This window comes from Mustelus asterias, chromosome 14 (assembly GCF_964213995.1).
Source record: "Mustelus asterias chromosome 14, sMusAst1.hap1.1, whole genome shotgun sequence".
Lineage (NCBI taxonomy): Eukaryota > Metazoa > Chordata > Chondrichthyes > Carcharhiniformes > Triakidae > Mustelus > Mustelus asterias.
This window is the reverse complement of record NC_135814.1, coordinates 50,299,651-50,320,061: the sequence shown is the minus strand read 5'-3', so window position 1 is coordinate 50,320,061 and position 20,411 is coordinate 50,299,651. Positions and strand designations below refer to the sequence as shown.

General features: G+C 46.5%; 1 protein-coding gene across 1 annotated transcript; it reads left to right on the top strand.

The window, feature by feature from the left end:
- The first annotated feature begins 15,801 nt into the window (after positions 1-15,801).
- LOC144504039 (coiled-coil domain-containing protein 14-like) lies at positions 15,802-17,081 on the top strand. The gene has a single exon (XM_078229196.1). It carries the CDS (start codon positions 15,815-15,817, stop codon positions 16,766-16,768), a length of 954 nt encoding a protein of 317 aa, XP_078085322.1. The 5' UTR covers positions 15,802-15,814; the 3' UTR covers positions 16,769-17,081.
- Positions 17,082-20,411: the final 3,330 nt, after the last annotated feature.

Below are 20,411 nucleotides of genomic sequence, written 5' to 3'. Positions count from 1 at the left end.
CTCTCTCTGACTGTGTCTGGCTCTCTCTCTCTCTCTCTCTCTAATGTGTCTGGCTCTCTCTCTCTCTCTGACTGTGTCTGGCTCTCTCTCTTTCTCTCTCTGACTGTGTCTGGCTCTCTCTCTCTCTCTCTGACTGTGTCTGGCTCTCTCTCTCTCTCTCTCTAATGTGTCTGGCTCTCTCTCTCTGACTGTGTCTGGCTCTCTCTCTCTAATCTGTCTGGCTCTCTCTCTCTCTGACTGTGTCTGGCTCTCTCTCTCTCTCTCTCTAATGTGTCTGGCTCTCTCTCTCTGACTGTGTCTGGCTCTCTCTCTCTCTCTCTCTCTAATGTGTCTGGCTCTCTCTCTCTCTCTGACTGTGTCTGGCTCTCTCTCTCTCTCTGACTGTGTCTGGCTCTCTCTCTCTGACTGTGTCTGGCTCTCTCTCTCTCTCTGACTGTGTCTGGCTCTCTCTCTGTCCGACTGTGTCTGGCTCTCTCTCTCCCTCTCTGACTGTGTCTGGCTCTCTCTCTCTCTCTCTCTGTGTCTGGCTCTCTCTCTCTCTCTGACTGTGTCTGGCTCTCTCTCTCTCTCTCTCTGACTGTGTCTGGCTCTCTCTCTCTCTCTCTCTGACTGTGTCTGGCTCTCTCTCTCTCTCTCTCTCTGTGTCTGGCTCTCTCTCTCTCTCTCTGACTGTGTGTGGCTCTCTCTCTCTGACTGTGTCTGGCTCTCTCTCTCTCTCTCTCTCTGACTGTGTCTGGCTCTCTCTCTCTCTCTCTGACTGTGTCTGGCTCTCTCTCTCTCTCTGACTGTGTCTGGCTCTCTCTCTCTCTCTGACTGTGTCTGGCTCTCTCTCTCCCTCTCTGACTGTGTCTGGCTCTCTCTCTCTCTCTCTGACTGTGTCTGGCTCTCTCTCTCTCTGAATGTGTCTGGCTCTCTCTCTCTCTCTCTCTCTGACTGTGTCCGGCTCTCTCTCTCTCTCTCTCTCTCTCTGACTGTGTCTGGCTCTCTCTCTCTGAATGTGTCCGGCTCTCTCTCTCTCTGAATGTGTCCGGCTCTCTCTCTCTCTGAATGTGTCCGGCTCTCTCTCTCTCTCTCGCTCTCTGACTGTGTCTGGCTCTCTCTCTCTCTCTCTGACTGTGTCTGGCTGTCTCTCTCTCTCTCTGACTGTGTCTGGCTCTCTCTCTCTTTCTGACTGTCTGGCTCTCTCTCTCTCTGACTGTGTCTGGCTCTCTCTCTCTCTCTCTCTGACTGTGTCTGGCGCTCTCTCTCTCTCTGACTGTGTCTGGCTCTCTCTCTCTCTCTCTCTCTCTCTGACTGTGTCTGGCTCTCTCTCTCTGAATGTGTCCGGCTCTCTCTCTCTCTGAATGTGTCCGGCTCTCTCTCTCTCTCTCGCTCTCTGACTGTGTCTGGCTCTCTCTCTCTCTCTCTGACTGTGTCTGGCTGTCTCTCTCTCTCTCTGACTGTGTCTGGCTCTCTCTCTCTTTCTGACTGTCTGGCTCTCTCTCTCTCTCTCTGACTGTGTCTGGCTCTCTCTCTCTCTCTCTGACTGTGTCTGGCTCTCTCTCTCTCTCTGACTGTGTCTGGCTCTCTCTCTCTCTCTCTCTCTCTCTGACTGTGTCTGGCGCGCTCTCTCTCTCTCTGACTGTGTCTGGCTCTCTCTCTGACTGTGTCTGGCTCTCTCTCTCTGACTGTGTCTGGCTCTCTCTCTCTCTCTCTCTGACTGTGTCTGGCTCTCTCTCTCTCTCTGACTGTGTCTGGCTCTCTCTCTCTCTCTCTCCCTGACTGTGTCTGGCTCTCTCTCTCTCTCTCTCTGACTGTGTCTGGCTCTCTCTCTCTCTCTCTCTGACTGTGTCTGGCTCTCTCTCTCTCTCTGACTGTGTCTGGCTCTCTCTCTCTCTCTCTCTGACTGTGTCTGGCTCTCTCTCTCTCTCTCTGACTGTGTCTGGCTCTCTCTCTCTCTCTCTGACTGTGTCTGGCTCTCTCTCTCTCTCTCCGGCTGTGTCTGGCTCTCTCTCTCCCTCTCTGACTGTGTCTGGCTCTCTCTCTCTCTCTCTCTCTGACTGTGTCCGGCTCTCTCTCTCTCTCTCTCTCTCTCTGACTGTGTCCGGCTCTCTCTCTCTCTCTGACTGTGTCCGGCTCTCTCTCTCCCTGACTGTGTCTGGCTCTCTCTCTCTCTCTCTCTGACTGTGTCTGGCTCTCTCTCTCTCTCTCTGACTGTGTCTGGCGCTCTCTCTCTCTCTGACTGTGTCTGGCTCTCTCTCTCTCTCTCTCTGACTGTGTCTGGCTCTCTCTCTCTCTCTCTGACTGTGTCTGGCTCTCTCTCTCTCTCTCTCTCTCCGGCTGTGTCTGGCTCTCTCTCTCCCTCTCTGACTGTGTCTGGCTCTCTCTCTCCCTCTCTCTGACTGTGTCCGGCTCTCTCTCTCTCTCTCCCTGACTGTGTCCGGCTCTCTCTCTCCCTGACTGTGTCCGGCTCTCTCTCTCTCTCTCTGTGTCCGGCTCTCTCTCTCTCTCTCTGACTGTGTCTGGCTCTCTCTCTCTCTGACTGTGTCTGGCTCTCTCTCTCTCTGACTGTGTCCGGCTCTCTCTCTCTCTCTCTGTGTCCGGCTCTCTCTCTCTCTCTCTGACTGTGTCCGGCTCTCTCTCTCCCTGACTGTGTCCGGCTCTCTCTCTCTCTGTCCGGCTCTCTCTCTCTCTCTCTCTCTGACTGTGTCTGGCTCTCTCTCTCTCTCTCTCTGACTGTGTCCGGCTCTCTCTCTCCCTGACTGTGTCCGGCTCTCTCTCTCTCTCTCTGTGTCCGGCTCTCTCTCTCTCTCTCTCTGACTGTGTCTGGCTCTCTCTCTCTCTCTCTGACTGTGTCTGGCTCTCTCTCTCTCTCTCTCTAATGTGTCTGGCTCTCTCTCTCTCTCTGACTGTGTCTGGCTCTCTCTCTTTCTCTTCCTCTCTCTCTGACTGTGTCTGGCTCTCTCTCTCTCTGACTGTGTCTGGCTCTCTCTCTCTCTCTCTCTAATGTGTCTGGCTCTCTCTCTCTGACTGTGTCTGGCTCTCTCTCTCTCTCTCTCTAATCTGTCTGGCTCTCTCTCTCTCTGACTGTGTCTGGCTCTCTCTCTCTCTCTCTCTAATGTGTCTGGCTCTCTCTCTCTCTCTGACTGTGTCTGGCTCTCTCTCTCTCTCTCTCTCTAATGTGTCTGGCTCTCTCTCTCTCTCTGACTGTGTCTGGCTCTCTCTCTCTCTCTGACTGTGTCTGGCTCTCTCTCTCTGACTGTGTCTGGCTCTCTCTCTCTCTCTGACTGTGTCTGGCTCTCTCTCTGTCCGACTGTGTCTGGCTCTCTCTCTCCCTCTCTGACTGTGTCTGGCTCTCTCTCTCTCTCTCTCTCTCTGTGTCTGGCTCTCTCTCTCTCTCTGACTGTGTCTGGCTCTCTCTCTCTCTCTCTCTCTCTCTGACTGTGTCTGGCTCTCTCTCTCTCTCTCTCTCTCTCTGACTGTGTCTGGCTCTCTCTCTCTCTCTCTCTCTCTGACTGTGTCTGGCTCTCTCTCTCTCTCTGACTGTGTCTGGCTCTCTCTCTCCCTCTCTGACTGTGTCTGGCTCTCTCTCTCTCTCTCTCTCTGTGTCTGGCTCTCTCTCTCTCTGACTGTGTGTGGCTCTCTCTCTCTGACTGTGTATGGCTCTCTCTCTCTCTCTCTCTCTGACTGTGTCTGGCTCTCTCTCTCTCTCTCTGACTGTGTCTGGCTCTCTCTCTCTCTCTGACTGTGTCTGGCTCTCTCTCTCTCTCTGACTGTGTCTGGCTCTCTCTCTCCCTCTCTGACTGTGTCTGGCTCTCTCTCTCTCTCTCTCTGTGTCTGGCTCTCTCTCTCTCTCTCTCTCTCTCTGTCTGTGTCCGGCTCTCTCTCTCTCTCTCTCTCTCTCTCTGACTGTGTCTGGCTCTCTCTCTCTCTCTGACTGTGTCTGGCTCTCTCTCTCTCTGAGTGTGTCTGGCTCTCTCTTTCTCTGACTGTGTCTGGCTCTCTCTCTCTTTCTCTCGCTCTCTGACTGTGTCTAGCTCTCTCTCTGACTGTGTCTGGCTCTCTCTCTCTCTCTCTCTAATGTGTCTGGCTCTCTCTCTCTCTCTGACTGTGTCTGGCTCTCTCTCTCTCTAATGTGTCTGGCTCTCTCTCTCTGAGTGTGTCTGGCTCTCTCTTTCTCTGACTGTGTCTGGCTCTCTCTCTCTTTCTCTCGCTCTCTGACTGTGTCTAGCTCTCTCTCTGACTGTGTCTGGCTCTCTCTCTCTCTGACTGTGTCTGGCTCTCTCTCTCTCTCTCTCTCTCTGACTGTGTCTGGCTCTTTCTCTCTCTCTCTCTGACTGTGTCTGGCTCTCTCTCTCTCTCTCTCTCTGACTGTGTCTGGCTCTCTCTCTCTCTCTCTCTGACTGTGTCTGGCTCTCTCTCTCTCTGACTGTGTCTGGCTCTCTCTCTCTCTCTCTCTGACTGTGTCTGGCTCTCTCTCTCTCTGACTGTGTCTGGCTCTCTCTCTCTCTCTCTCTGACTGTGTCTGGCTCTCTCTCTCTCTCTCTCTCTCTGACTGTGTCTGGCTCTCTCTCTCTCTCTCTCTGACTGTGTCTGGCTCTCTCTCTCTCTGACTGTGTCTGGCTCTCTCTCTCTTTCTCTCTCTCTCTGACTGTGTCTAGCTCTCTCTCTCTCTCTGACTGTGTCTGGCTCTCTCTCTCTCTCTCTGACTGTGTCTGGCTCTCTCTCTCTCTGACTGTGTCTGGCTCTCTCTCTCTCTCTCTCTGACTGTGTCTGGCTCTCTCTCTCTCTCTCTCTCTCTGACTGTGTCTGGCTCTCTCTCTCTCTGACTGTGTCTGGCTCTCTCTCTCTCTTTCTCTCTCTCTCTGACTGTGTCTAGCTCTCTCTCTCTCTCTGACTGTGTCTGGCTCTCTCTCTCTCTCTCTCTGACAGTGTCTGGCTCTCTCTCTCTCTGACTGTGTCTGGCTCTCTCTCTCTCTCTCTGACTGTGTCCGGCTCTCTCTCTCTCTCTCTGACTGTGTCTGGCTCTCTCTCTCTCTCTCTCTGACTGTGTCTAGCTCTCTCTCTCTCTCTCTCTGACTGTGTCTGGCTCTCTCTCTCTCTCTCTCTCTGACTGTGTCTGGCTCTCTCTCTCTCTCTCTCTCTCTCTCTGACTGTGTCTGGCTCTCTCTCTCTCTCTCTCTAATGTGTCTGGCTCTCTTTCTCTCTCTGACTGTGTCTGGCTCTCTCTCTCTCTCTCTCTAATGTGTCTGGCTCTCTCTCTTTCTCTCTCTGACTGTGTCTGGCTCTCTCTCTCTCTCTCTCTCTGACTGTGTCTGGCTCTCTCTCTCTTTCTCTCTGACTGTGTCTGGCTCTCTCTCTCCGACTGTGTCTGGCTCTCTCTCTCTTTCTCTCTGACTGTGTCTGGCTCTCTCTCTCTCTCTCTGACTGTGTCTGGCTCTCTCTCTCTCTCTCTCTCTGACTGTGTCTGGCTCTCTCTCTCCGACTGTGTCTGGCTCTCTCTCTCCCTCTCTGACTGTGTCTGGCTCTCTCTCTCTTTCTCTCTGACTGTGTCTGGCTCTCTCTCTCCGACTGTGTCTGGCTCTCTCTCTCTTTCTCTCTGACTGTGTCTGGCTCTCTCTCTCTCTCTCTCTCTGACTGTGCCTGGCTCTCTCTCTCTTTCTCTCTGACTGTGTCTGGCTCTCTCTCTCTCTCTCTCTCTGACTGTGTCTGGCTCTCTCTCTCTTTCTCTCTGACTGTGTCTGGCTCTCTCTCTCTCTCTCTCTGACTGTGTCTGGCTCTCTCTCTCCGACTGTGTCTGGCACTCTCTCTCTCTCTCTCTCTGACTGTGTCTGGCTCTCTCTCTCCGACTGTGTCTGGCTCTCTCTCTCCCTCTCTGACTGTGTCTGGCTCTCTCTCTCTCTCTCTGACTGTGTCTAGCTCTCTCTCTCTTTCTCTCTGACTGTGTCTGGCTCTCTCTCTCTCTCTCTGACTGTGTCTGGTCTCTCTCTCTCTCTCTCTCTGACTGTGTCTGGCTCTCTCTCTCCGACTGTGTCTGGCTCTCTCTCTCCCTCTCTGACTGTGTCTGGCTCTCTCTCTCTTTCTCTCTGACTGTGTCTGGCTGTGTCTCTCTCTCTCTCTCTCTCTCTGACTGTGTCTGGCTCTCTCTCTCTCTCTGACTGTGTCTGGCTGTCTCTCTCTCTCTCTCTCTGACTGTGTCTGGCTCTCTCTCTGTGTCTGGCTGTCTCTCTCTCTCTTACTGTGTCTGGCTGTCTCTCTCTCTCTCTCTGACTGTGTCTGGCTCTCTCTCTGTGTCTGGTTATCTCACTCTCTCTCTTACTATGTCTGGCTGTCTCTCTCTCTCTCTCTCTCTCTCTCTCTCTGACTGTGTCCGGCTCTCTCTCTCTCTCTCTGACTGTGTCTGGCTCTCTCTCTCTCTGACTGTGTCTAGCTCTCTCTCTCTCTCTCTCTGACTGTGTCTGGCTCTCTCTCTCTCTCTCTCTCTGACTGTGTCTGGCTCTCTCTCTCTCTCTCTCTCTCTCTCTGACTGTGTCTGGCTCTCTCTCTCTCTCTCTCTAATGTGTCTGGCTCTCTTTCTCTCTCTGACTGTGTCTGGCTCTCTCTCTCTCTCTCTCTAATGTGTCTGGCTCTCTCTCTTTCTCTCTCTGACTGTGTCTGGCTCTCTCTCTCTCTCTCTCTCTCTGACTGTGTCTGGCTCTCTCTCTCTCTCTCTCTCTCTGACTGTGTCTGGCTCTCTCTCTCTTTCTCTCTGACTGTGTCTGGCTCTCTCTCTCCGACTGTGTCTGGCTCTCTCTCTCTTTCTCTCTGACTGTGTCTGGCTCTCTCTCTCTCTCTCTCTCTGACTGTGTCTGGCTCTCTCTCTCTCTCTCTCTCTGACTGTGTCTGGCTCTCTCTCTCCGACTGTGTCTGGCTCTCTCTCTCCCTCTCTGACTGTGTCTGGCTCTCTCTCTCTTTCTCTCTGACTGTGTCTGGCTCTCTCTCTCCGACTGTGTCTGGCTCTCTCTCTCTTTCTCTCTGACTGTGTCTGGCTCTCTCTCTCTCTCTCTCTCTGACTGTGCCTGGCTCTCTCTCTCTTTCTCTCTGACTGTGTCTGGCTCTCTCTCTCTCTCTCTCTCTGACTGTGTCTGGCTCTCTCTCTCTTTCTCTCTGACTGTGTCTGGCTCTCTCTCTCTCTCTCTCTCTCTCTGACTGTGTCTGGCTCTCTCTCTCCGACTGTGTCTGGCACTCTCTCTCTCTCTCTCTGACTGTGTCTGGCTCTCTCTCTCCGACTGTGTCTGGCTCTCTCTCTCCCTCTCTGACTGTGTCTGGCTCTCTCTCTCTCTCTCTGACTGTGTCTAGCTCTCTCTCTCTTTCTCTCTGACTGTGTCTGGCTCTCTCTCTCTCTCTCTGACTGTGTCTGGCTCTCTCTCTCTCTCTCTCTCTGACTGTGTCTGGCTCTCTCTCTCCGACTGTGTCTGGCTCTCTCTCTCCCTCTCTGACTGTGTCTGGCTCTCTCTCTCTTTCTCTCTGACTGTGTCTGGCTGTGTCTCTCTCTCTCTCTCTCTCTCTGACTGTGTCTGGCTCTCTCTCTCTCTCTGACTGTGTCTGGCTGTCTCTCTCTCTCTCTCTCTCTCTGACTGTGTCTGGCTCTCTCTCTGTGTCTGGCTGTCTCTCTCTCTCTTACTGTGTCTGGCTGTCTCTCTCTCTCTCTCTCTCTGACTGTGTCTGGCTCTCTCTCTGTGTCTGGTTATCTCACTCTCTCTCTTACTATGTCTGGCTGTCTCTCTCTCTCTCTCTCTCTCTCTCTGACTGTGTCTGGCTCTCTCTCTGTGTCTGGCTGTCTCTCTCTCTCTCTCTCTTACTGTGTTTGGCTGTCTCTCTCTCTCTCTCTCTCTGAATGTCTCTCTCTGAATTCAGAAGGCCCGGGGGATGCCAAGGGACAACATGAGCGCCATGATGTCATGAAGGAGGGGAGATGGATGTGTGCCTATGATACCCTAATAGCTGAAAAATCTCAAGAAATTTGACCATTAGAAGATACTCTCCAAGCCATTTTGTGATTTCTGAAGGAATAGCTGAACCATCACTGAGAGGACAGGTCCTGCATTCACAGTTGGGTCTTAAGTGCTCATGACTCGGTCGGGTCAGGTGTTGGCTGTGGTCATTGATGTTCTGGTAATATGCTCACTCTGTCAACGTAAAGGTTTCAGCAAGGAAGAACAGCGATATGAGTTGAGGCTGGACATTTCCCATGCCATGTAAGGATACAAATACTGATGAGAGTAGTGAAGACCAGCATTGTGTCCCCAGACATGCACTTTAGGATGAGAGCACTGTCAGTTAGGAAAGCCAGATGCGCACAGAGTCACCTAATGAGCCCTCACTAGCCATTGCCATTCCTTGAGAATGCACCCATCATATGCTCCTAATAAAGAATTACACACACCTCCCTGACAACAAACAAGGGTACGGGACCAATTGGCATCATATGAACGTTAATCTAAAAAAGAGACTGGGTGTGTGAGAGGTTGAGCCACGGAATAAGAGGATTGCAAAGATTCAAGCAGACTGCTTTCATCTGACCATTACATTCACATACCAATGGAATGGTTTTTAAAGTGCAATTTATTCACTATAATAGAGTATCCATGACCCTGAGGTGACATCAAAACATTTTATCTTTCCTAACACAGCCATTACATCTTGATTAAGCCCTGACATCCATCGCAGGGGTGGAGATAGCCTGCTGACTGCTATGCCTGTGATGACCTTGGTGGATGTCCTCTAGTGGCCTGAGCCTTGGTGGGCCCAGCCTCCCAAGGGACTCCTGCTCAGGGGCAGCAACACCTCCTGTGGCTTGCACTGCTGCAATTGGTGCAGACACAGGCAGAGGGCACTGTTGAATGACTGTACATTCTTGGAGTGCCCTGAGTGGAGGCCTTGTGCTTGAGTGATGCTCATCCTCCCTGTGAGAGGACGCCAGTGTGATTCCTAGAGGAGATGGGGCACCTGAAGAGAGGTTAAAATGCCTGGTCTCCATGTAGCCTGAATCCTGAAGGTGCCCACCAGAGTTTGTGGCCGTGGGGTGCATGGCTGAATGCAAATGCAGTAGAACCTGCAAGACCAAGGTCTCCATTGTGGCCTCAGGGCGCTTGCATCTTGGGGCCACAACACTAACAGAAAGCAGAAGGACTCCATCATGCATTTTACTCTGAGTGACTGTTGAAGCTCTGCCTGATGTTCTACTGCCTCCCTTTGCATCTTCACCAGCGAGCACGCAGCTGCTTCCAGAGTCTCATCACCTGGGACTGAGCGGGTGGTTGGTCCCCAACAGCCCCCTCAGTGCCGAAGACCTGGGCTGATCCTGCCATTGACTGCTGTGGGGACGTGTCTGTGAGATATATTCCAGATCCCGAGTTTAACCTTGAACTATGCCCCACTGAGGTATGTGCCTGCACTGGTGGAGGGTGTGGGTGAGTGTTGTGATGGTACTTCCAGAGTCCCTTCATCTTCAGGCATGCTCCAGGGGCTAAGAGAGTTACTTGGCTGACGAGCTGACTGCAATCACTAAAAAGACAGTTTTAGTGGATTAACTCATTTTGAATTGCAGGATTGGATGAAGTGATGGAGCTGAGATCCATACTAGGTTGTGTTGCCACGGGAGCGATCCTGGCTAAAGGATGTGTGAGATCTGTGAAAAGAATGGCTGCTTTGAGTACATGATACTATGCTGAGCGTTTAGTGGACAATTCATGAGGGTTTATAATGACACGTACACCACCTCCATCAATATCATTACAGGTTTTGTGAAGTTTGTCATTGCATGGCAACAGGTTTGAGAGAAAGTTTTAACACAATTTTCAAATTTATGCAGACTTCATGGATTAATTAAGTTTTGAATATGATATGCTGCTATTTATTGGATGAAGCTGACACTTCTGGCAATCCTTGGCAACAGGTCATGAACTATTAAAAACAGCAAGACTTGAAGTGAACCAGCTAAACTTTGTAGAGACAAGCAGATTGTAACCAGCTTCCAAGCTCATAAGATCACTAAACTGGAGATTAGGTGGACATGTTGAACTGTTAATCAGAGAACCAACTTCACTTGGAGTACTGTGTACAGAGAGCCCTGATTACCAAATTAAGAGAATGACATCTAAGCATTGGAAAGGTTGAACAACATTCCTATTGAAAGTTGGGATTAAGCACTTTGGTTATGGGGTGAGACTATAAAGGCTGGCAACAGTTATGGGAGCAACATTGATTTTTATTCAGATAATCTAGATTGTGGAAGGCTTACACAAGACCAATGTCCATGCATTCAACAGAGACGCAGATTTTGCAACCCAAGGGCATGACCTTTTAGAGAAGGAGGGTGAAAAGTGAGTTCAGACTAAATTACATGCAGAAGATATTTTAAAGATTATATCAAACTCTCCTAATCTGTAATTCGTGCCTGGAGGTGTCTCAGTCACTTTGTGTTGGCTGGTTTGTGTGATTCAATAGTTGCCAAGAAGTTTGGGTTAAGAGGATAAAGGTGTTATTTGCACCATTGGTGGAACCCTAACTGGTATTGTGACTAATGTTGTAGGCTGTTTGAATTGGCTACTTATGTCACCTTGGTACTTCTTGTAGGTTATTTGACAAAATGAAATCTGGGTTCTGCATTTGAGAATGTATTTTGACTACACACTAGAAATATACCAAAAATGAAAATTCCTAAATCTTTTTGGATGATGGATGCAAAAATCCAAACCAAATTCAAATGACGTGTAACTTCGGTGCTGGCTTTTTACATTTTTAATCTTAACAAATCTTATTCCTCTTCCCATTTGCAACAAGACAAGAACATTTTAATGAAAACCAATTACTTTCCCCTTTTCAGTATCACCTAGCATAAAGCATTTCATAACTTCAAACTCACCTCCAGAATGGAGTAAATCTTTAGTACTTATTGCTGCTTATTCCATGATGTTGATATCTTGGATTTCTAATTCCTCTTTTTTCATATTAACTTACTGTTACTTATTTGCTCATTTTTAAATGATGTAATTTCATACAGAGTAATATAGCTGGCTTAAATCCAACCTATTATATCTAATTGACTATCAGGTGGAGTGGGGATCCTTCTTGGGAAGCAGGTTCATATCTGTCCATAGCATAATTTTGACCACTAGATGGCCCTCATTGACATCTGATTGCTTGAGAAATGCATTTGGATGGGATCATTATGGAAAAGGAGTATCTAAGTTACATTGTATGCCAATGTAAGAATTAAGTCAAAGCTCCTGTACAAAATAAAAATTTACTAAAATGTAATTTCACTGGTGTGAAGTCAACAGTTACTGTTTTAGTTGAATTCACCAGTCTTGAACTGAGCTGTGCTCAGAGCCTGAAGTGGAGATTCAGCACTGCAGACTGGGTTACAGAGTTGTAGCTCTATATCCAACCCAAGTTCCCTTCAAACACATTTCCCCACTAGACATATGAGAATTGTAAATCTACTCTAACCTTTGAGAAAATCTGCAGGGTTTATTTTTCTGGGCAAAACTTCGCTCAAGGTATTTCAAGACATTTCGTGGATAATGAAGAATTTTATTCATTCTGTAGATTTACGATAACTGATTCTTTAAAGGCTCACGAAAAGTATTTTGCCCTGCAAAATTATTCTCTGTTCAATTCTCTCAGCTCTGGGACATCACTGCAGGGAGTTACAGCTATCTTGAGCTGCCTAGTCAATTACCTTCCCTCTAGAAAGTCAGAAGGAGTCTCTTTTCACCAACAATTGCAGTATTCAGCTTCATTCATAATTCTTCAAGATAATGAAGCCTTCTATACACATACTGATAAACGTCCATGCTTGGGCTGATAAGTGGCAAGTAACATTCATGCCGCCCAACTGTCTGGCAATGAACACTTCCAACAAGGGAGAATCTAATTACTTGACCCTGACATTCAACAGAATTAGCATCATCAATTTTTCCCCACCATAAACCTCAGGGTTCACTATTGATCTGACCCTCAACTGGATCAACCCATGACTACTAGAACAGGTCAGTGACTGGGTATTCTGCAGCAAGTGGCTTGCCTCCTGACTGCCCAAAGCTTCTTTACCCACTCCCAATATTCTTCACCTGCTTGGAAGGATGCAATTTAACAAAACTCTCTAGCAGGTCAATTCTATTCAGTGTGATGAACAATCATCCACTCACTCTGAAAAAGTTACTGCTGAGCAAGTGTCACTTGATAGCACCCCCTCCATCACTTTCCCCTTGCATCACTTTGTTGATGATCAAGAGTAGACTGATAGATTGGATTTGTCATGCTTTTTTGTGGACAGGATATAGCTGGATTCTTTTCCACATTGCCAGTAGATGCCGGTGTTGTAGCTGTACTGGAAGAGCTTGGCTAGGGATGCAGTTAGGTCTGGTGCCCAAATCGTCAGTATTATTGCTGAAAAGTTGTCAGGGCCCATAGCATTTACAGTATTTAGTGCCTTCAGCATTTTTTTTTAACATGGCGTGAATCAAACTGGCTGAAGATATGCTTCTGATTCTGGGGAGTTCTGGAGGAGGCCAAGATGGATCATCCACTCAACACTTATGGCTGAAGATTGCAAATGCTTCAGCCTTTTGCTTTTGCACTGTGGTGAGCTCCCCCATCACTGAGAATGGGGATATTAGTGGAGCTTCCTCCAGTTAGCTATTTAGTTGTTCACGACTGGATGTGGCAGGACTGTAGAGTTAAGATCTGATCCATTGGTTGTGGGATTGTTTAGCTGTCAGCTGCAAGCTGCTTTTGCTGGTGGCATACAAGTAGTCTTGTGCTGTAGCTTCACCAGTTGATACCTCATTTCTGGTGTGCCTGGTGATGCTCCTGGCATATCCTCCTGCACTTTTCTTTAAACCAGAGTTGATCCCTGGCTTGATGGTAATAGTAGACGGGATGATATGCTGGGCCAAGCGATTACAGGTTATGGTTGTATACAATTCTGCTGCTGCTGATGGCCTTCAAGAATGTCCAATATTGAGTTGCCAGGTCTGTTCAAATTTTATCCTTATTTAACATGATGGTAGTACCACACACAAAATGGAGGGTATCCTCAATGGATACAAGGACTGTGTGGTAGTCAATCCTACCAATAGAGCCATGGACAGATGCATCTATGACTGGTAGATTAGTGAAAATGAGGTTGAATAGGTGCAACACCTGCTACAGAATCAACTAGCAGTTATGTCTTTTAGGGTTTGGTCAGAAGTGGTGCTACCCAGCCTCTCTTGGGATGGACTTTGGATTCCCTACCCAGAGTACATTCTGTGTCTTGCCATGCTGAGTGTTTTCTCCAAGTGGTGTTCAACACCTGAGGAGTATGGATTCATCAGCCGTGTGCGAGGGTGGGTGGTGAATGTGGTAATAAGCAGGAAGTTTCTGTGCCCATGTTTGACCTGATGCCATAAGATTTCATGGGGTCTAGAGTAAATGTTGAGAACTCCCAGGGCAACTCCCTCATGCCTGTATACCACTGCCACTCATCTCTGGCAGTTCTCTCTTATCGGTGGAACAGGCCATTCCAAGGGATGGTGGTGTCTGGGACATTGTCAGAAAGGTATTATTCCATGAGTATGCCGACATCAGGCCTTTGTGTGACTAGTCTGTTGGATAGCACTCCTAATTTTGGCACAAGCTCCCAGATATTACTAGGGAGGACTTTGCAGGGTCGACAAGGCTGGGTTTGCTGTTGTCATTTTCAGTGCCTAGATCGATGCCAGGTGATATGACTGGTTTCTTTTATTTTTGTAGACTTCATTGTGGTTTGATACAACTGTGTAGCTTGCTAGGCCATTTCCGAGTCAACCACATTTTTATGGGTCTGGAGTCAAATGCAGGGCAGTAGATTTCCTTTTCGAAAGGACATCAGTGAACCGGATACATTTTTATGACAAACAATGGTTTCATGGTCACTATTACTGAGTCTAGCTTTTTAAGTTCTAGGTTTATTGATTGAATTTAAATTCCACCAGTTGCCATGGCGGGATTCAAACTAATGTCCCTCGAGAATTAACCTGGTGCTTTGGATTACTAATCCAATGACATTACTACTATGCCACTGCCTTCCTATCAGGAGGAAAACTCTCCAAGTTGGAGTCACACCTAGAACAAAGGAAAATGATTGTGGTTGTTGGAGGTCAATCATCTCAGTCCCGGGACATCATTGCAGGAGTTCCTCAGCTGCTCTATCAATGGTCTTCCCTTTCATAATGTCAGAAGTAGGTAACAGCAATCACAACTCCTCAAATACTAAAGCTGTCCATGCCCAACTGCAGTAAGACCTGGAGAACATTCAGTCTTGGGCTGATACATGGCAAGTAACATTCGTGCCACACAGTGCCATTCAATGACCATCTCCAACAGGAGAGAATCTTGCCATCGCTGAATTTGCCACTGTCCAGGATTTTCACAGTAACTTCATTGCAGTGTTAATGTAAGCCTACTTGTGACATTAATAAACTAAAACTGTCCACATCCTTCAGGTTACCATGGACCAGCCAAATAACACTAGCTATAAGAGCAAATTCGAGCCTGGGAATTCTGCTGTGAGTAACTCACCTCCTTACTCCCCAAAGCCTGTCCACCATAGACAAGGCAGAAGTCAGAAGTATGATGGAACGCTCCACTTGCTTGGATTAGTGCAGCTTCAGAAGCTCGACACCATCCAAGACCAAGCAGCCTCTTTAATTGACATGCTGTCCACCACCTTCACTATCTGATGCCTTAACCACTGCAGCACTGCAGCAACTCATGAAAGCACCTTCAACAGCACCTTCCAAACCCATAACCTCTACCTCCTAGAAGGACAAGGGCAGAAGATGCATGGGAACTTCACCACATTGAAATTCCCCTCCCAAGCCACACACCATCCTAACTTTGAATTATTTCGCTGCCGCTAAACAAAAATCCTGGAACTCCCTTCCTAACAGTACTAAGTGCACCTATACCACATAGGCGGCAGCAGTTCAAGAAGGCAGCATGCCACCATCTTCAGTTAGGTGTGGGCAGTAAAAATGCTGGCCTAAGCAGTGGCATCCACTTCCTGTTAAAATATCTTTTAAAAATCCATCACTGTGCACTGTACCATGGCTGCAATGTGTACCATTTACAGGATGCACTGAAGCAATTTGCCAAGGATTCTTTGGCAACACTGCCCAACTGCCCCACCTTAGACTGACAAGGGCAGCAGGTGCATGGGAACATCATTACCTGCATTCTTATCCAAGTCATACTCCATGACATAGGTATATATTGCTGTTTTTTCATGGTCATTGGATCAGAATACTGAAAATTCCTACACAGCAAGTTCCTGACATGGAGTACAACATTTCAAGAAAGCCCACTACCACCTTTTTGTGGCAATAAATGCCAGCATAGCCAAGGTGACAACATCATGAGTTTTTTTTTTAAAGCATTTCCGCAACAAGAACACAGCAGTCCAACTTCATGGTCATGGTTCAAGCTGCAACATGATTCCCAACATAAACTTATTCGCTGCTTCATCTCTCTCCCAAAACCTAATCAACTCCGGATCACAATAAAAAGCTAAAAACCAGGCATTACATATTTCATCATCATTATCTTTCATTCTACACCATGAACTTGCAGGGAATTCCTGTTCTTGAACACCTCTGTTTCATTTTGAAAGGTGTTCACATTGAAATTGCAGTCTTGATGATTTTTTTTTTGTTAACTGCTCTACTGATGTAGTATTAGTAACTTTTGTAATTGGTAGGAAATTTTAACTGTTGTCATCAACTGACTATATGTGCTTGTTTGTTTTAACAGAAACCTGCAAAGCAGCATGGCAAGACTCCTTTCTGACCTTAGCATAGATTGCAAGAAAGCCAAACCCTCATCTAGACTTACTAGAAACCTCCTACAGGAATATGAGAAACAGCTACAGGATGATCCAAGTTTAAGCTCTGTGACAGTTTATCTGAAAAATTTGGATACTAATTCTGAATATGACGCACAAGCTGCATCATCATCATGTAAAATACCTGAATCTGAACCTTTGACCATTCCAATTCAACCTTATTTAACATCTGCAAACACAGAAACCTACCAAAGTAATGGCCTGTCCACAAAGTCTTCACCCACACGCTTTTCCAAGTACAGTGCACAGTCTGAAAATCATTCCATTAGAGGATATGAGGACTCTAACCTGGATGAAACCACATACATTCCATTAGTTGGCAATGCCTCCAAGCAAGAAAACGAATCCACTGAAAAGAAGAAATATATACCACTACAGTTGAACACTGGATCAAAGAAGTTGCACTATAACAATGAAAGTTCATATAATGGAATGGTAGCAATGCCATGTATCCCGGATGGATTAGAAAAAACAGAAAAAGCACTCCCTGAAGAAATACCCAATACTCACAAGTCAAAGGAGAAGGCAGTGGCAGAAAATAACCAGTTTCATTCGAGATCTTTAGACATAACTGGTATTGATTTTCCAGACAATATTACAAGTCTTCTGAAATCTAATTTAAATGAATGTACCTCTCTCCCACATCAAATAAACAGGACACAATTACATAAAGACAAGGTTTCAACAGTAGATTCAAGCTTCTCAAGTATTGATTATAAATGTATAAAATCTGGCTGGAGTATGTCATCTATTTCTTCTTTTAATTCTCATGATGAGCAAGACTTCAGGAATAGTTTAGCAGCCTTGGATGCTAACATTGCAAGACTACAAAAGAGCTTGCAGGCGGACCTTGAGATAAATCGATCTCAAAATATTTAATGTTAAATTGATGTTTGGAGGGCGTGTTCTTTGGAATCAGTTTTTAACATTATATAATGTGATATAATAGAATTTTATTTTAATACTATGTGCACTGAACTGCCCCATGTATTGTGTAAGCTTTTATTTTCTTTTTAGGTGTTTTACAATCATGGATGTTGCTTTTTTGTAATTAGATTTTAATTTCAGAAAACAGATTCTGGTGCTTCTTTGCTAGTTTTTTGCAATCCAGAAACTTACTGCAGGTGAAATCCCTTAATTTTATACATGGATAATTACTGATTATAAAAATTGGACTCTAAGTGCATATTGTCTTTTTAAGGATTTGTTTGTGTCTCCTCATTTGTACAAGCCATGGTCATTTCCTTTGAAGATGCAGGTAACTAACCAATCTCTAGGCATTTTGAGATACATCAGGATATCACTCCAAGGAAACAATTTTCCTTCCCAGTATCTGCATCCCTCCAAAGTACTGTCCCATCCACCAAGGGAATTGTAGCAGATGGGACAGGAAATTTGGCAGACCGTTCAAAGGTCAGTTGACCTTGGGAGGAATTTTCAATCTTGGGGCAAGTGTGGCCAGAAAGTCCCGCTCCCTGCGCATTGTTTGCAAAATAATCAAATTGGAAAGCAGGCTTACCTTGCCCGACTTGGATGCTTCCAACAAAATGCAACACTTCAACCTAATTACCTCCTTTTTGAACTCTGATACATTTTTGCATTTACTAGTGCTTATAAATTAAAATCATCCCCAGAGATTTAACAGTTATTTTGAGGGACTGACTACAGCCATGAGTTGCACACTAGCTTCTCACCTTTTTGAGGCCTAGGTTCAAATCCAGCTGAAATTGACAAGATGATGCTCATAACTTCCTCGGACTGGCAATCAGCGGCAGATTGCCACTCCGTACTGACTCACCAGTGCTAAAATTCTTAAGCACCTATTTCACCCACCTTTCAGACTCTGGCCAGGTGAAGTTCAAGCAGCACAGTGCATCCCCAGCTCCAGCGTCTTGAGTGTAAAAGAAGTGGAGTGAAGGAGAATATGCCCCTTTTTTATATAGCAGTAGCTGCCGCAAAGCAGGTGAATATAAATGTCCCATTGAAAATAACAGGCCAGGAAGAAGATAAGTGCATGAGATGTGGGGGGTTGGATATGGGTGGGGAATATGGTGGGGGTGGGAGGGGTGTCCTGTGTGGGGTTTGGTCTGGGTATTTAAAATAGTTATGCTGAAGTTAGAAGTGCTTTTACGACTTCTAACTCTTTCAGAGTAACTATTAGCATTACTCTAGCAGAACTATCCAAAGTTAGTGATTTTAAATTCCTTTATTGGATGGTACCCAGTGCAGCGCAGTTGTTCAAAGTTAGCACCTCTGTACAATTGCAGGGTAAACCCTAATCCGAGAAGTTCCAAGAAGGATTCCCCAGCATACTTTTAGGGCAACTCCTCAAATCCAGTGGGCCAGGAAGTTATGGACTGATTTTATTTTTTCTGAATCCTATGTGCAACAAGTCTGCACAGCCTTAATCCAGTTCCCAGTGGCAATGCACACACCCAGAGCTGAAACACCCCCTAGTTTTTGCACTTGAATGAGAAATGGAAAAGCTGAGGCAGCAGTGTTTCAGAGCTGAGGCACGTTGTTTGAGTAGAATGCATCTAACCATTGCCATGTTTCACCTTTCAAACACTTGATAATGATGAAACTGTGCAAAGAAGAGCCACATGTATGTTAAATTATAGATTTATGAAGAAATGGAATAGCATGATAATCCCAAAAGGTGGGAAAATCCGAGAAGAAATAATTCAGTCACTGTAAATAGGTAATCCAAAATTGAGGAAAGACGGGAGATGCTTGTGTTATTCATCCTTTTAAAGACAGTGGCTGTTAGTTTCCTGCACAGTTTACTGGCTTACATATGATTATTTAAGTTCCTTGACCGAGTATAAATAGGAGTCTTTACTTATCTATATGTTTTTATTCATTTATAAGATGAGGGTGTTTGATAACAAGGCCAGGATTTGGTGCTCATCCCTAATTGCGCGCAAGAAGGTGATGGTGAGCCACGTTCCTGAATCGTTCATCATGTTATATAGGTGCTCCTACAATACTGTTACAGGTGGAGTTCTAGGATTTTTACCCAGCAATGATACAGGAACAATGATTATATTTCAGTTCCAATGACTGTGCATTAAGCATGGAAGGAGTGAATGTTTGAGATGGTGGATGGGGTGCCAATCAAATGGGCTGCTTTGTCCTGAATGATGCTGACATCTTCTCATGATGTTGGAGCTGCACTCAACTTGGCAAGTATACTACGAACCTAACGTGTTAACTACGGCTGAGATTTTTCAGCCCTGTTAGGGTGGGACCCGCTGTGGAAGATTCAGTGACCTAGCTAAAAGTTCATTGACTTTCAGCAGGACTAATGATCCTGGTGATAGGCGTGGCTAGAAAATCCCACCCAACATACCAGTTAGGTAGTTCACTGAACCTTTACATCACCCAGCACGTGAAAGGGCCAAAGCCTGACAGGATTCTGGGTGAAGCCTAACTTAGGTCTTCCACAAGGATATTCCAATGCTTTTTTTGTTTTTATACTAGATTATTCTACCAAAATAACATTTTAAGCTAAAGATTCATGGCGCTAGTTGTGAACCTTGAGACTTTTGCATTACAGCACTTGCGTCTAAGTATGATGTACAGTGCAGAAGAGGCCCATTGAGTCTGCACCAACACATTAGAAACACCTGAACTTCCACCTAATCCCATCTGCAAGTACTTGACCTATAGCCCTGAATGTTTTGATGCACCAAGTGCTCATCTAGGTACTTTCTGAAGGATGTGAGGCAACCCACCACCACCACCCTCCCAGGCAGTGCACCCTCTGGGTTTTTCCTCACATCCCCCTAAATCTCCTGCCCCTAACCTCGAACCTATGTCCCCTCATCACTGACCCTTCAATGAAGGGGAATAGCTGCTCCTTATCCACTCTGTCCATGTCTCAATCTTGTATACCTTCATCAGGTCACCCCTCTGTCTTCTTTGCTCCAACGAAAACAACCCAAGCCTCTCCATCCTCTCTCCATAACGTAAATGTTCCATCCCAGGCAGCATCCTGGTAAATCTCCTTTGCACTCCTTCCAGTGCAATCACATCCTTCCAATAATGTGGCAATCAGAATTGCACATAGTACTCTAGCTGTGGCCTCACCAAAGTTATATGCAACTCCAACATGACTTCCCTGCTTTTGTAATCTATGCCTCGATTGACAAAGGCATGTGTCCCATATGCCTTTTTCACCACTCTACTAACATGCCCTTCCGCTTTCAGAGATCTGTAGACAAACACGCCAAGGTCCTTTTGTTCCACAGAACTTTCTGATGTCCTACCATTCATTGGAAGGAGTAATTTAACGAGAAAGTATTCAAAGTGTATCACCTCACACCTTTTCAGGGTTAAATTCTATCTGCCCATTTGACCATTCCGTTTATATCTTCTTGTAGCTCAAGACACTCTGCCTCACTGTCTCCTACAACTGAGCCAATTTTGAATCCGCTTAATCAAATTACCCTGTATCCCATGTGAATTTACCTTCTTTACAAGTCTCCCATGTGGAACCTTGTCAAAGGCTTTGCTGAAA